Source organism: Cyprinodon variegatus, unplaced genomic scaffold, assembly GCF_000732505.1.
Source record: "Cyprinodon variegatus isolate N-32 unplaced genomic scaffold, C_variegatus-1.0 Scaffold721, whole genome shotgun sequence".
Lineage (NCBI taxonomy): Eukaryota > Metazoa > Chordata > Actinopteri > Cyprinodontiformes > Cyprinodontidae > Cyprinodon > Cyprinodon variegatus.
The window spans coordinates 300264-315735 of NW_015151174.1; the positions used below are offsets into that span (position 1 = coordinate 300264).

The 15472-nt window shown below is 36.7% G+C and overlaps 1 protein-coding gene across 1 annotated transcript; it reads left to right on the forward strand.

Annotated features, from left to right (window-relative positions):
* The first annotated feature begins 437 nt into the window (after positions 1–437).
* On the forward strand, positions 438–5893 carry rpl7 (ribosomal protein L7). Its single transcript, XM_015395035.1, has 7 exons — positions 438–504; positions 963–1062; positions 1378–1544; positions 3331–3468; positions 4833–4942; positions 5430–5645; positions 5847–5893. Exons 1-6 carry the CDS (start codon positions 491–493, stop codon positions 5636–5638), a joined length of 738 nt encoding a protein of 245 aa, XP_015250521.1. The 5' UTR covers positions 438–490; the 3' UTR covers positions 5639–5645; positions 5847–5893.
* Positions 5894–15472: the final 9579 nt, after the last annotated feature.

The following is a 15472-nucleotide window of genomic DNA, read 5'->3' on the forward strand; positions in this document are numbered from 1 at the left end:
ATTATCTTCATATCACAATTATCTTGAAAACACATTACTGACACACTGCTCATAACAGAGATAAAAATAGCCTTTATTTTCCCACAGCCTTGAAAATTCCAGTGTGTGTACAAGTCGAAGTTCAAGAAGGCAAGTGGAAGCAAACAGGTTCACATCTTTAAAAAAAAAATAAAGACTGTAAAAATATCAAAATTTTAAATCAAAATTAGTACATAAAAAATAGTATCGATTTCATGGAAATGCCTGCATAAAACAAAAACAAGAACAACATGAATGTACAATAATCGGCATTTTCAGAATAAAATCTAAGGGAATCCAAGCTTGGTGAAAAATAAGTAGGCACAATGAGAGAACCCCGGACATAGAATAATTAAAATATAATAAAAACACCGTTTATGTTATTGTTTTCGTCAGGCAGCCGCGCGGACAACCCGCCAAGCCTTTAGTTTGCACATGCGTAGATGGAACGTTCTCTTTCTCGGTGATCGCAATGGCGGACGCAGAGTGAGTGTTTTTCTCCGTCATAGAATCAAAGCCCATCCAGACGTCTTATTTTCTCTACTTAGTGTTTTATGGCATATACAAGCCTTTTAGGTCTTGTACAATTACATGACTGAAATAGTTCTAGAAGATGTCTTGTATTTTGTGCTGTTTTATGATTAGCCAGTTGTCGTCGGCAGAACAGTCAGAACATGGCTGCATTTTGGGCTACAATAACTTCAGAAATGTTTTTACTAAACCCAGCGAGATCAGTCAAAATTAAAGATGTAACTCACAGAATGTCCTTCTTAGTGTTTATTTGTAGAGAATTGTAATTTCCATAGAAGCCGGTAAAGAAGCTGAGCTAGCTTGTTAGCACTGCAAGGATGCTAATGTGTCGCTACTTGGCTGCTGCCACGTTAGGCGCAACGTGGGTGTTTTATCGACACTCATTTAATTTATTTGTGTTTTTGTGTTGACAGAAAAAAGGTTCCGGCGGTCCCTGAGAGCCTTTTAAAAAGGCGAAAGGCCTACGCCGCCATGAAGGCCATGCGTATCAAGAAATTGTTAACTGAAAAAAAGGTAACTTGCTCTGAAGAATCATGCTACTTCATATTTTCTATTTTCTCAGCGGTGCTCAAGTCCAGTCCTCAAGAGCTACTATCCTGCTACTATTCGATGTAACCATTTTTACACACCTGAATCAAATGAATGGCTCATTACCACGCCTCTGCTGAGCTAAATGAGGGGATTGAGGCTTTAGATTCTGGTGTGCTAGCGAAAGGATGTGCATCTAAAAGTTAAAGGATGGAAGCTTTTGAGGACTGGACTTGAACACCTCTGTATTATCTGGTGGTAGCTTTGTGAATTGTTTCAGCATGTCTCTCTTCTATCTAGGCCCGCAGGCAGACCAGGAAACTCATCTACAAGAGGGCCGAAAGGTACCATAAGGAGTACCGTCAGATGTACAGGCGTGAGATCCGCATGGCTCGTACGGCTCGCAAAGTGGGAAACTACTATGTTCCTCCTGAGCCCAAGCTGGCCTTTGTCATCAGAATCAGAGGGTAAGTTGTTCCTGATGCTGATGTAGAGCAGTGTGGACATCTGTATGGATTGCTGCCTTTATAAAATGTTCTCCTGGTGTTTGTTTTGATTGTTTGGACTCTGCTGAAAAACGGAAGTATCTGTAATAGCAGGACACTTTGGCCTTCCATTTTTTAGTCTTAAATATGGAAGATGTAAATTAATTTTAAACTTTGTCATAAGGCCATGCCTGATATTATTTTATCTGTTGAAAAAACTGCCTTGTACAGGGTTCCTGCAGATCCTGAAAAGTCTTAAAGGGCATTGAATTCTTCAATATAAAAATAAGGCCTTAATCGGTATTAAAATGTCTTAAAACTTTCATATGTCTTGAAATTGTCCCCAAGTCATAAATAATTTTATTTTTGGAATTCATATCAAAAATGAAAACTTTTTGACATTTACTGAACGGCTTAGCTGGAACCATCATTAGTTCCATGCTGACAGCAAAACTAATAAAAAACTTATGTTGCAAAAATACCATGGGGTGATGCTCAAATAATATGGGGAAATGGAAATATCCAGCCAAGTTTCTTCATGGCCAAGAACAGTACCAGTTAATGTGTATGAGGAATGGTGTATTTTGAGCAAGAAGTCATTCAAACTCTGCATGATGGGAATCAAAGCTATGGAGTCAGACATGAGAAGAGTCAAAAACCAGCCATCTCCGAGGTCAAAAAAAGCACCAAATCTCCAGATAGTGTTTGGCGGTACGCCTACAATGATGGCAGAGCTATTATGCACTTTGAGTAGGGATCAAAACAAAGCTTGTGAATTCCATTCATTAGTTGTTAAAAATATGTTATTGGTGTGTTTTTAGCTCTCTTTCTATATGGAAAGTTTTTCAAAATTGTAAACATTTCTACTGGGCCACAAAGTAGTGCTTAGATAAAATAAGCATCTGGTTAAATTTGTCGCAACCAGGTTTTCTTTTTTTTATTGTCAAGTTTTTCTCAAAGTTTTATTTCAAGGGATGAAAAAAGTCTTGGCCTTGAATTTAACTTGCCTTATGTTGTAGGAATATGAATAGAACCACCTGCATTTAATGGCCATATTCCCAAGGTGTTCTGAGGGAATATTTTGGTGTTGAACAAATTCAGCTATTTTGGATTTCATTCATACCATTTCAGTGCATTTTTTATCTTTAATATAAACCCAACAAAAATACATCTTTCCGCTGGTTATTTGATTATGTTGACCATGCTGCTCTCAATCAGTCTTTCTAGTCATTGTTAATCTATTTTCCAATGTAATTGTTTTTAATTGGTCATTTGCTCCATCCATTGGTTTATCTAGCATAAAAAGGGGATATCATAGCTATGGCTATTGGTCACTTGAGGGTGATTTGTTAATCTCAAATGGTTTAAAAACACGATCAAACGTCAACTTAAGAGCTGTTGACCTTACTGCAAATAAAACTAATGTAGTAATCTCCATAACATGTCTGTATTTAAGAGCTTAAGGCATAGTTGTTTTTAATTATTCTATCACTGAAATTATTTTGAGAACAATCCTTTGTGTTGAAAGAAACTTTATTTCATGGTCCTTCAGCAGCAACAGGTATTTTAGAGTGCCTTTTTGAAATAGCAATGCATGTTAAGTCAAGTAAAGTGGTTAATGATGAACTTTCTTTCCCCGACTTATCGACAATGGTGAAAGAATAGTTGCTTAAGCCAAACTCTTTTCTGAAACCACTTTTAATGCTGCGTTTTGTAATGTACAAGTAGTTGTTGCTCTCTATGCTAACTGTCAACTTTTCCTTCTCAGTATCAATGGTGTCCCACCCAAGGTCCGCAAAGTTCTTCAGCTGCTCCGTCTCCGCCAGATCTTCAACGGCGTATTCGTTAAGCTGAACAAGGCCTCCATCAACATGCTCAGGATTGCAGAACCTTACATTGCTTGGGGGTAAGAGTGTTTGATTATTTAAATCTAGTTATATATTTTGGAATGTGGTTAATGATGCTGAACTTTTTTCCCCATCATATCGACCGTGGTGATGCTCTGAAACTAAGCCAGTTTTGTCTGAAACCACATTCCAAGCAATCTTGTTTTAACTCCTTACTGGTTCAGACTGTTTTGTTTTAGCAGTAAGAAACAGTTAAGAAAAATATGCTTCTGTTAGTACTTCATGACACAGAAGTCAAATATTTCCCAACAGTTAATCTGCAAATGTGCTTTGGGAAATGAGGAATGGAAAGATTTTCCCTTGGATGTCAAAAGGCTGCTTTGAATGATCCTTGATTCTTCAGCAGGCACGGTGGTGCATTATGTTTTTAAGACCTGTTTATTCTTAATTCATAGTTAATGCAAAGATCTAACTTAAGAATACAAGCCACCAAAATTCAGGATTTCCATTTGTATGAGGCTTGAAATCAGACGTATCCAAGAGTAGGGTAGTGTTGTTTATACAAACTTGAGATTAGGTGTTTTCACAAGGTTTAATTACCGGTATGAGTATTTCGTTAAAAATTCTGCTATTGCTCTAATGAGCAGTCGGCTCTTGCAAACATTTGACATCAACCAATCCTTAACTTTAATTTAACCCTTAAAATCTCAGATTATCAAGCTTAGTCTAAAACTTTTCTTAATTGTGGCACAAATCTGCTGTGTGTATCACGAGGCATGTATTTCTATTATAAGTGCAGTTACTGATTGGAATCTATTTAGATTTAAGATTTGACAAATGACTCAAAGCATTTTTTTGGCTTATTTATGATGATGAGCACAGGAACATGGAAAACTAGAGGTGCACATCTGGATTGCCTAGATTTAAATGATCTTTGACCCATACATGTTAGAAATCAAATGCATCTACCTCTGCAAAAGTAAGAAATCTGGCTTTGCTAATGCTCTATACTTCAAAAGTAGACCACTAACTTGAACTGTTAAAACAAATTGGTGCGATTTCCTACACATTCTACCACTTCACTGATGGCTTTTAAAACAATGAATGATTTATAAATTATATCTAAAAAAAAAATAGATTTGACTAAAGAGAGCTTAAAAAAAGCTGCTGTTCATAAATGTTTTGATGTAATATATAATATCCTGTGCAGTGTTGTTTTGTGACCTGAACTAATAAGCAGAAAACAACATTTTTATTATTGCAGGAGTTTGTGTCCAATGCCTTGGAGTACACAGTTGGGTTTATTGGTTTAAAAAGCTTAACAATTAATCTAACCTTCAGTTGTATATCGCATTAGTTTAATATATGAATATTTCCCAATGTTTTTTTGACATTAATAATTTACTTTTCTGATTACACTCAGATATCCCAACCTGAAGTCTGTGCGTGAACTGATCTACAAACGTGGCCATGGCAAGGTCAAGAAGATGCGCATTGCCCTCACAGACAACGCTCTGATAGATAAAGCCCTTGGTATGAGCCTCTTTGCCACACACGCAACTTCAAATAAACACTTTACTAATTTTTGTTGCTAATGAATATTGCGTATCAGATATTTCCCTACAATATCTTAGATTTTCTTGTTGGGTCCTGGCACTTAATGTGGTTAATGATGTACACTTTTTTCCCCGTCTTATCGACTGTGGTGAGAAGAAAACAGCAAATTTAGCCAGTTGTATCTGAAACCACATGCCAGCTATAGGTTTTGTGTTGCTTATGAAATCTTAACGACCCCTTTTGTATTGAGACAGTCACACTCATTTAAACATAATGAAGATATTGGTCTGTCCCAAATCTTTTTGTGTAAATTTGGGATTGTCAAAGAAAAAAAAAAAACAAGGGTTTCAAAATTATCTGCTGCATCTCCCCAGTACCTGCAATTGAAAAAGGCAGTTAGTTGTACTTATAGGTGTAATCTGAAATATATTGGCAGCAGTAAAATGTTGGTTTTATTCTTCAGGCAAATACGGTATCATCTGTATTGAGGACCTTATTCATGAGATCTACACAGTCGGCAAGAACTTCAAGTCTGCCAACAACTTCCTGTGGCCGTTTAAGCTGTCCTCACCTCGTGGTGGTATGAACAAGAAGACCACACACTTTGTGGAGGGAGGCGACGCTGGCAACAGGGAGGACCAGATCAACCGGCTGATCCGAAGGATGAACTAAATTTATGGTATGTTTTAGTAATGCCATACAATTCTTACAATTCCCCTACGGTGGTAAATGATGCATAATCTTTTTTCCCCGTCTTATCGACTATGGTGAAAATAAGTTGTTAATAAGCCAACCATGTCTGAAACCACATCTTGGTAATAACTGCCTTTATCACCTTGAGTATTTTTTTTTTTAACAGATTTTTCTTTTTCTCTTTCAGGTTTTCTAAGGACTCAAAAATATACAATAAAAACCTGTTAAAAACTGTCTGGTTTACATTTGTGTCATTGTACCTGTTGCCCCTGTTTGTGCTGTATCAGCTTGGTCCAATTTAAATAGAAAGCAGTTTGCATAGGTCATGTATATAAACACCTAGAATTGCAAAGTCTGTCCTGAGATGAAACTTGCCAAGAAAAGACTAAGATATTTTGACTGTTATAGTTGGTCATAAAATCCTTCAAGAGGTCAAAAATGTTTTCTGTAATACTTACAAAGCAATCTGAGTGCTGGTTATCCTGCTGTTCTTTACAAATAAAATATCCAGTATCAAATTGACTATTTACAGGTTCTCTAAAAAAACAAAAGAATCGTTAAAATTTTTTTTAATGACTTTTCAAATGAAAGTTTACACCTAAATATTCAAACTTATTTTGTAATTCTATTTAAACAGACTGGAAATAATTCCTGAGTTGAATCAGTCATGGGGTTTGGACTCAAAAGCGTTATTTATGCTGTATGTAGAAAACCAATCAGAGAAATAGATATTTTAACATCTATTTAAATGTAATTAAAAGATAGGACAAATTAAAGCTTGCGTTTGGGAATTAGGACAAATTATGTGAAATTTGTATCAAACGACCTTCCGTAAAACAAAAAAATCAAATATTTGGACATTAATGCAGGAAGGATACTTTTTTTTTTGTTGCCAGTTACAGTAAATGCAGCACATACATGATGCTATGTCCAAATCAGAGAAGTTTGTGTGGAAGTGACACTCATTGTTTTATTGCCTATTGGCTCTGATCCTATGAAGAGTTGCTACAAGAGAATTTTAATTTAGGCCTGTATATACAGAATAAGGAAACATTTTCTTTCATGGAGGCTGGCAGTTTGCAGAGAGGGAAACAATGGAACAGGTAAACTAAGAAAACTAATTTAAAAATTATGAGAATATCTGACAATCATAACGTGTGAGAAGCTCCACTCAGTAGATCATTGCTCTCCCTACCCTTTATGCCCCCATTCTTTGCCCTTGCTACTTTGATAAATATACACATATATTTGTGGCTGGGAAAAAAGCATCTGCACCAGATTTAGTCTTAATCCTGAAGGTTTCTCCAACCTCATGAGAATTGGTTTAAAACTTAAATTTCTATGAAATGTATCCAAACCTAATATTTTCTTCTGTGTATATATAAAAACCCAGATGAAAAAGGCAGAACTTGAAATATTACCATCTCATAATTCCTCTCCATCAATTTATAATGTTAGTTTTTTCTATTGTAAAAATTTTTTTTTATTTAGATTACGCCTTTCATTGAGAGAAGAGGAGAAAGGTAAATAAGACATATCTGCTGTAACCTAGGCCGTACAAATAACACTGTCTTGTGTTAATATAAGTGTGTAACTTCAGAATCTAACACCTAGAAAGACTTGAATCAACAGATGGGCTGGGTGGTGCAGCTGAAAAATCTCAGTCCGTGTGTTAGAATAAAGGAAAAATGTTAATTTCCCAAAGTATTGTGTTAATTTTAGTGAGTGTCAATGACTGATAATCTAGGTAATTTGGACTCTGTGCGTAACCATATTTCTGGGCTCTGGTGGGAAACATAAAAAACTAGACACTTTATGAAGTTGTGTCAATATCCTGTTTAAAGGTTCTGTTCTGGTTTGGGCTTCTTAGAGGACGAGGTCTTTAATCCATCTGCAACATAAATAGCCAGAAATGCTGCTTGAAAATGAATTTGGAGACATTTGCAAAATGCCTTTTTGTTCTTCTTGCTGCAAACATTTTGCTATATGTCTTTCCTGCTGCCCTGTGCAGGGTTTAAATCTATACTGCCTGCATGACAGTCAGAGAGTCCAACCTTTACACCTTAGGATGTGAACCACCACTAAGACTGCTTAATTAAAACCACTAATTCACCATTACATTGTCTAATAAAACTTATTAAAATGTCTACCCGGAATGACTGACGTTTGGGTGAAAAGGAAAGAAACTTGACAATCTAAGAACTTTATCCCAACTGTGAAGCAGGGAGATAATTTGTTCCTGGAGGAACTGGTCCACCTTATGTTAGACAACTTAATTCAGAGAGAACATTACATTAAAATGTTGGAAGTTGAAGCTGAAGTTAAAATCTGATGGACCTCACAAAGCCCAAGTCCTGCAGAGAGTTTGTGGGCAGAGCTGAAAAAGCTCAGAGGACTCAATTTAGTATCCCGCCTTTCTCACAACAGTTCATATGGAAGAAATGATCCAAAACTGCTCATAAAGTTTAGTCTGATTTTGTGTGTCAATCTTTTTTCAACTGTATTTTCAAGCTATGACGTCTAAAATGTTATTAACATGGAATATGATTTTTATGCTTGAATTAATTTAAAAAATCTCAAGGGGAACGAAAATATTTCCAACACTGTAGCTTATATTTTGTCATATAGTGGCTCTATTAATATTAGTTTTCACCGTTAAATGAAAATATATACATGGTATTTAGTATTGAAATATATATATATATATATATGAATATGAACATAAATAAATCCAACATTTTGTTTCATTTTCACAACACATTAACAGCCAATAAAGCCTTCATCATTTTATCTCGAATTTTTTTTGTTCTTATTATATAAAGCTTAAATATGTGTTTACTCCTAAACTCTTAGACATTAGTGTGCCTTAGGTTTCCTTGAATAAAGAATTAACTGATTCTTATTGTCACTTTTTAAAATACATTTCTTCAATGTATATAGGAGATCAGGGGTGTCTGGGAATATTGATCAAGGGAATTACATCTTTGGGGGAAGCTTTCTTTTAGAAAATGAGTCCCTGTATCACTATCCGCTTTCAGGAGCCTGTGGCTTGCATGCAAACTTCCCACCAGTAGGTGGAGCTGTCATCACACAATAGCATGCTGCACTATTTTGGTAGAACAGGGGCTGCACTATTTTGGTAGAACAGGGGGGGCCAAGTCCAGATCTCTAGAGCTCCCAGACTCCAAATTTTAAAAGCAGTTCCTCTAACACACCTTAACCAAATGACTGAATTCTCTCTGCATGTCAGATACACACCTTAGACACATGGAGTCATTTTTGGGACATTGCTCAGTTGTAGCTTTCATCTGGACTGTTGTTAGAGAAAGCTCTGTTATGAATCCCCTGCAATGCTGTGATTGGTCCAGTTTGGTTTAGACCAGAGACCGAGCTTTGCAGACCAATCAAAACTGTAGGTCAATGGTCTGAGTTCTCTACAAACATGTTATTTGATACTGAAAAGTTGAAGTTGCACTTGTGGTGGAAAGAAGATGGGAAGGTCAAAACACTTATGCAATTTGTCATTTTTTTTTGGCTTAGACATTAAAAGCAGTTTTTCTTTGGTCCTGATCATGAGCATAACAAAGAGGGAACATTTGGAAAGAAGCATCTTCACAAAAATTTTATTTCTTCCATTTTTGAAAAGTGATGGTTCCTCATTATATTCGCATGCTAACTAATTAGTGTTTAATTTCGTACACCTATCATAATGAAACTTCTTATTCTCTGAATTCATGCTTTTCTCCATCCCACCTCCTTCTCTGCATTCCCTTTATGCAGGCCAGTCCTATGCAGACTTAATGGTCATCACTCCTCGCTCTGATGGAAATCATCCACCACATTTTCAAGATCTCTTTAGAAAGTGAGACAGGAGAAGCTCAGGGAAATCAGGAAATCCTGAAAATCTCCCTCCTGACATTCACCTCCATCTGAGTCACGGTGGGCCACGATTAAAACCTTTAACTCTGTGCCAATAGCTGAAAAAAATACAACACACACAGAGCACCAACTTCATTTCACTGGCTTGTTTGGTTGCTGTAAAAGAGACAACAAATGTGTACAAGAAAGTTGAACTCTTCTACAGAAGCAAGCAGATGGAAGGAAAAATGCAGATCGTGTGACAATAAGTCAGCACTGGGTCGATGATATCAAGCATCTAAAATCATATTAGAGAAGCTATGATTGAGAATGAAAGACATCTGCTTTTCACAAGAACATATAAAAATATATAAAACTTGTTAAAAGCTCAAAACATTTCTTTTGAATACAAAAATAAAGAAATTCTTCCAGTGAATGAAAAAATATAGTTAGAATTTTATAAATGGATAATATCAATAAGACATAGTAATATTACATTGTTTTGAATGTGTGATTGTTTTTTCCTATCTTACTTTAGTTCCATACTGACAGATACGGAAGAGGAATAGGGCCACTGGAAAAAAAATAAAAATTTTCACAGAATTCTGACTTTAATCTCAGAATTCTGACTTTTTTCTCAGAATTTTGGATCTTAATGTAGATGGGCACCATGAAGGAAGGGATGTTGGAGCATCTAGCTTCACTGACAAAGATGTAAGTTGTTTGAGAAGGCCAGTAACACAGTGGTGGAAAATTACAGAATTAGGCAACTTTTTACGTGCTTAATGGGTCCCCCCATTAATGGAGAAGCAAAGGTTCATTAAAACAAGAGAGCTAGTCTCTAAAACAGACATGGCTATGGCTTGATGCTAACATATTTGTAAGCTGTCAGAATTCTGAGATTAAAGTCAGAATTCTGACTTTTTTCCATATTAAACTGAAAAAAAAAAATCAGTTAACTTTTTTTTTTTCAGTGGCCCTAATCCTCTTCCATAGACAGATACTCTGAATGGAATGCAGATACTTTACCAGAAGAACTGAATTGCTGCAATTTGAAAGGCAAGTATTTCCTGCTGTTGCAGAGGCTATTAAGTGTAATCAGAAAAAAGTCATCTAAAAGCCAAAGGTTGACCTTCTCTATGTTCAAGCAAAAAATATGTGTGATGGAGACTAGTATTATATCTCACTATTTAGCATACCTTTTGGAAACTTAACTGCAAGCTGATTTTTATTTTAAGGAGTGTACTTTCTTATTAAATACAAATCCTGTGTATTCAGGTGTCAGGGTCTGCTTGCATCCTTCTCTCCCTCCCTCTGGGTAGGGAGGTGTATATTTCAGGGACACATGATGACCTAGAAAAACAGAGCTGTCCCTCTGATTCCTGCTTAGCGAACTGGCTGCATTCAGGCTTAAACGGAGGCAGGGTTTCCCTTCTCTCGCAGGGATTTTTACCGCCCCTTTCAAGTGTAGTGAAACAAAGTGACCTGGAACAAACAGCCGACAATGAGGGCTTTAATAAGGGCTGTTCTGGGGTCGGTTCACAAGCGGTTTATCATTTCACTGTAGCTCCTCAGAAGCCTTTGACTGCTGTAATCCAAAGTAAACTTTTCATTTAAATCCTCCTGAATGTTTAAGGTTGTAATACAAGAAAAGGCTGACATTTTGTGCAAGATATAATTCCAATAACATCAAGGCATCCTTGTAATGGTCATGTGTTTGCCCTGCTCAACCTGCTTGTGTTATAATTATGAAAAGGCAGGTTTTGTTAATGTTTCACCAGACCTAATGTCATTCCAGCTGACTCTCTCAGCAGCGGTAAAAGAATGTTACCTCCCCCTCTGCCAAATGTACAGCTTCTCCAGGGCCTCAAATAAAAAATGCTCCAAATATGCCTGGGTCAGTGCGAGATGTAATGAATGAATAACCTGAGTTTGAACTGGGTTAAAGATCTGTGAGGCCCCCAGTCTTCTTGCAAAGAGGGCAAAATGTGAGCAGGGTCTCTTAAATCCACCTCCCAGAACCTTAGTAGGTGCCACTTACTTGATGGATTTCTTTTGTTGTTGCTAATCCTAAAAAAAAACTCAAGTTGTACAGCTTGTAAAGTCTCTGAGCCGTTGCCAGGAAACTACAAGAAATCCAAGTAAGCTACTCCAAAATTGCATGTAGCATATGCATAAATGTCACACATTTAAAAATCACATGTAATTGGGTTTGTGGACAAAATGATAAATACTTTTTAGAGAGCACATGAAATGTGTTTTTTTATGTTGTATGTGCAAGATGCTGTTAGGACTAGTTCAGTAGAAGCTTGTAAAGATTCTTCACAGCCATTTAACAATAGATTGTTTTACATGTTTTTATCCAATAGAATAGGAATAATGCTGTTAATCAAACTGCAGGTATTTGGAGGTAGGCCTATATCTCTATCAGCTTTGCTTACCTAGAGACAGATGTTTGCTCCAACTCATCTTCAGCAGAGCTCAACACCAGTCACAGTCTTTTGTAGTTTTCTTCAGTAAATTGCTCTTTATCAAGGTCCGCTCATCCTCCCATCAGCTTTGATCAGCTTCCATGTTTCCCTATCACCCTCAGCATGATGCTGTTATCACTATGTTTTACAATTTATAATGAGTGAGACGGGCATTGACCACTCAGCAGGTGGTTATGGAATAAATTAGAAATTCTAGAGATGTGCCAGAATATTTTAAACTTGGAATCAATGTTTATTAGAAACTAGTTTGGGATTATTCCCCATAAGAGCATTAGAGATGGAGACTGAGTTTGCTTCTGCTGAATTCATGTTCCTGAAGTAGAAGCTGCTGTTTCTGTTTGGGAAGATCGAGGATGACATACAACTAAAGTTGTCCATGTATGCAGTCAGTGCATCCACATAAAAAACAAAGTCAGGGATTTGATCAATTTTTAAAATAAAGGTACTAAATTCCTCAGCTCAACTATCTAATGACCTCATGCTAGATAGCCATCCTTGTTGGGACTGTGGGTGGCCTGGTAGCACATAGGTGCTATGCAGTTTAACCAATCAAGTCAGAAGCCGTCCCCTTAAGAAAACCTGCTCCTCATTTGCATAATGATGCAAAAATGCATACAGAAAAGGAGAAGTAAATAGGTTGGGAGAAATTAACACAGTAAAAACGTATATACAGCTTCCCTACTGAAGCTGCAACCCTCGCGAGCCCGGATAAAAGGAAAACGATGGATGGATGGAATATTTATTATTGGATAATTTAATTACTGCTAACATTTATTTACTTAAAGTATTTTTTGCCCATTTAATTGTATGCCTATGTCTTTATTGAACGTTTATTTATTTATGTCAGAGTTGGCCCTCCATAGATCTCCAGTAGCTCAGAGGGAACAAAAAGTCAGAAATTATAATGAACATGTTTCTTGATAAAATTCTTGATAAAAGCACAATTTTATCAAGAATCATCATTTGAGCTTTTCAAAAATAAATATGTTGACATCAATATAATGTCTATAATATCTATAGGTCCAAAATCTGAAGATGAAAACAGGATGATTCACACAACACATTTTCCTTCAGTTTACTTTCTTTAAGTGTTTTAATGGCTAAACAAAGTAATCTGTACCATAAAAATATACCCGCCTGCAAAGGTAGCTGATGTTGAAGTATTTGTTGCCAAGGTTCCATGTTTTTGTGTAAACTTCCTACAACTTATGCTGGAAGAAAAAAAAAATTGCTAAAACTGTTAAATAACTCTTGTTAATGTGGTCAGTGTAGTCAGGAAGCTTTGGCCAAGAACCTTTTTGTATTTTAGGACAGTTCATAAATGCTTTCATTAAACAGCCCACCCAAAACGACAGTTATTTTTCAAAAATGTTTACGCCTCATAGAATATTTCAGTTTGTCATATTATAAGTGCAAACTTACTATGTTATTAGGATTTGATGAACTCGATAATTCAAAGTAGTTGATAGCCTTAAATATAAAATAAAGCTGAAGTTTTGGCATTCATCTTGTATTTTTGCAGCTCCTCCTGAAAGGTGATGGATCTGTAGGCTAACATTCTGATCAATGCTCTCTTTGCCATTATGTTGCTCTATCATATTGCATATAGAGGAGGCTGTGAATACTTGGTTAAACCCCCCAGCTTACCACTCTGTTCATTACCAGGACCCATAGGTGCTCAAAGTTGCCTGCAGCTTCCTAATGATTGGGTTAAATGCAAAAAATACAAAGAAATAAAATAAATCACAGTTTGTTATAAAGTCACAAATGTAAAATAATTTGACTTGATTACTTTTGCAGAACTCCAGCTGTATCCAGCTGCAAAACTTAGGGAATCATAAGGTATTACTCTCTTCAGTTTTGTGGATAAAACTGTCAAATCGAAAGGAAGAAATACATTTCCCCATCTATAATGTAATATCTTAAACATTATAAACACACACATATGCACTTAAATATGAAGTTTGCAAATAGGAAATTTAAAGTTTGACAACAATATAAATGAATTTCCTCAAGAGAGATCTTTCAGAGCAGGTTTCAGGTGTATAGCATTTGCAGTTTGTGGTATTTATTCACTTTGCTTTTGGCAGAGCAGTTAAAAACATGCACACACAACTGTCTAGGGACCTAACCTTTCCACTGCTCTTTATCATTTCATGAGACGATTTCTGAAACGGGCCATGATAGATGCTCCCCGTTCTGGCAGTCATCATCATCATTACATGTAGTTTCATCGCTCTGTGAGGCAGAGGTCCACGCCCACACATGTCACCCTATATACCTACTTGATTTGCATACAAATAGAAGTGTATGCAAAGGGAGGTCGCAGATGATTTGATGATTATCAGTGATGATGTCAGCTTTGGGTGAGGGGAAAACCTTCATCAGCATCACCTTCTTACTTCTTGCCTTGGTGGCACTGTTCCAAGGTCAAGCAAGTTAGGGGATTCGAGACTGGAATATAACCAGCCCCCCCTGCTGTTTGGTGCCAGAGAGGCATGTTATATTTTCCTTGACTGATAAACTCCCTGCAGGGAATAAAGGAGGATTTCGTGTCTGTACAATATGCTTTAAGATGATAGGCAGAGCTGTGAGCGGTGGGCAACGACCAAGACACCCTGAGCATCATGATGTAAGTCTTAATGGTCGTTGAAATGCATTTTAAACACCGTTCCTTCCGCATCACAAAGTCATTGATGTTTTAAGCCAGTTTAAACAAATTCACTTCTTAACTCCTAAATCAATGACTCAGGCACCAGTGACACATCTGGTTCTGTCATTTACATATAACAGCCTTTCAGAAAGATAAATTCTGTTCCCATAAGGTTTTGCAAACCACATCTACAATTTTCTTCACATTTTCTTCAATTAGGTGTAAACCCCTTCCCCTAAATGACCACATAAATTGTGTTTGAAATGTAGTTCTTGGTTCAGGTTAGGCCACTACAATTCCTTTCTTAATTTGTACTCACTGGACTACTGAAAAAGTACAAACGTTCTTCATCTGCAGCCTTCTAAGAGAGATCTAAAGGTTTAAGTCAGAATCTGATTGCCCGTTATTTAATTGTAACATATTTTCCTCTTGGAGGTGAACAGTCATGTTCCCTTAACAGGATAATTAGTCCCTGGTTTTTCCGAAAAAGGTCTAATTATAACCCTAGTTTCTGTTCCTTCAAACTTTCAGGGGGTCAAGAACTCTTTTATCAGTAGGAGAGGAAGTCTGGCCTGCTGTGCCAATACCTAATGCCAAGTTCAGACCGCAAGTGCCGGAAGCAGCAAAAAAGCTTCTGCTGCTTCATTTTTGATACTTGTACACATTAAGGTCAGACGCACGTCAAGAGCATCTTTGATGTTCCTGAAGCTCGTCCAGTAAAGTGTGTCCAGATACGTGTGCTGCTTCTGCTTCTCCTGTGTTCAATGCTAGATTGGCTTTGCTGTTATAAGTGGGTAAAAAGTAGTTTTA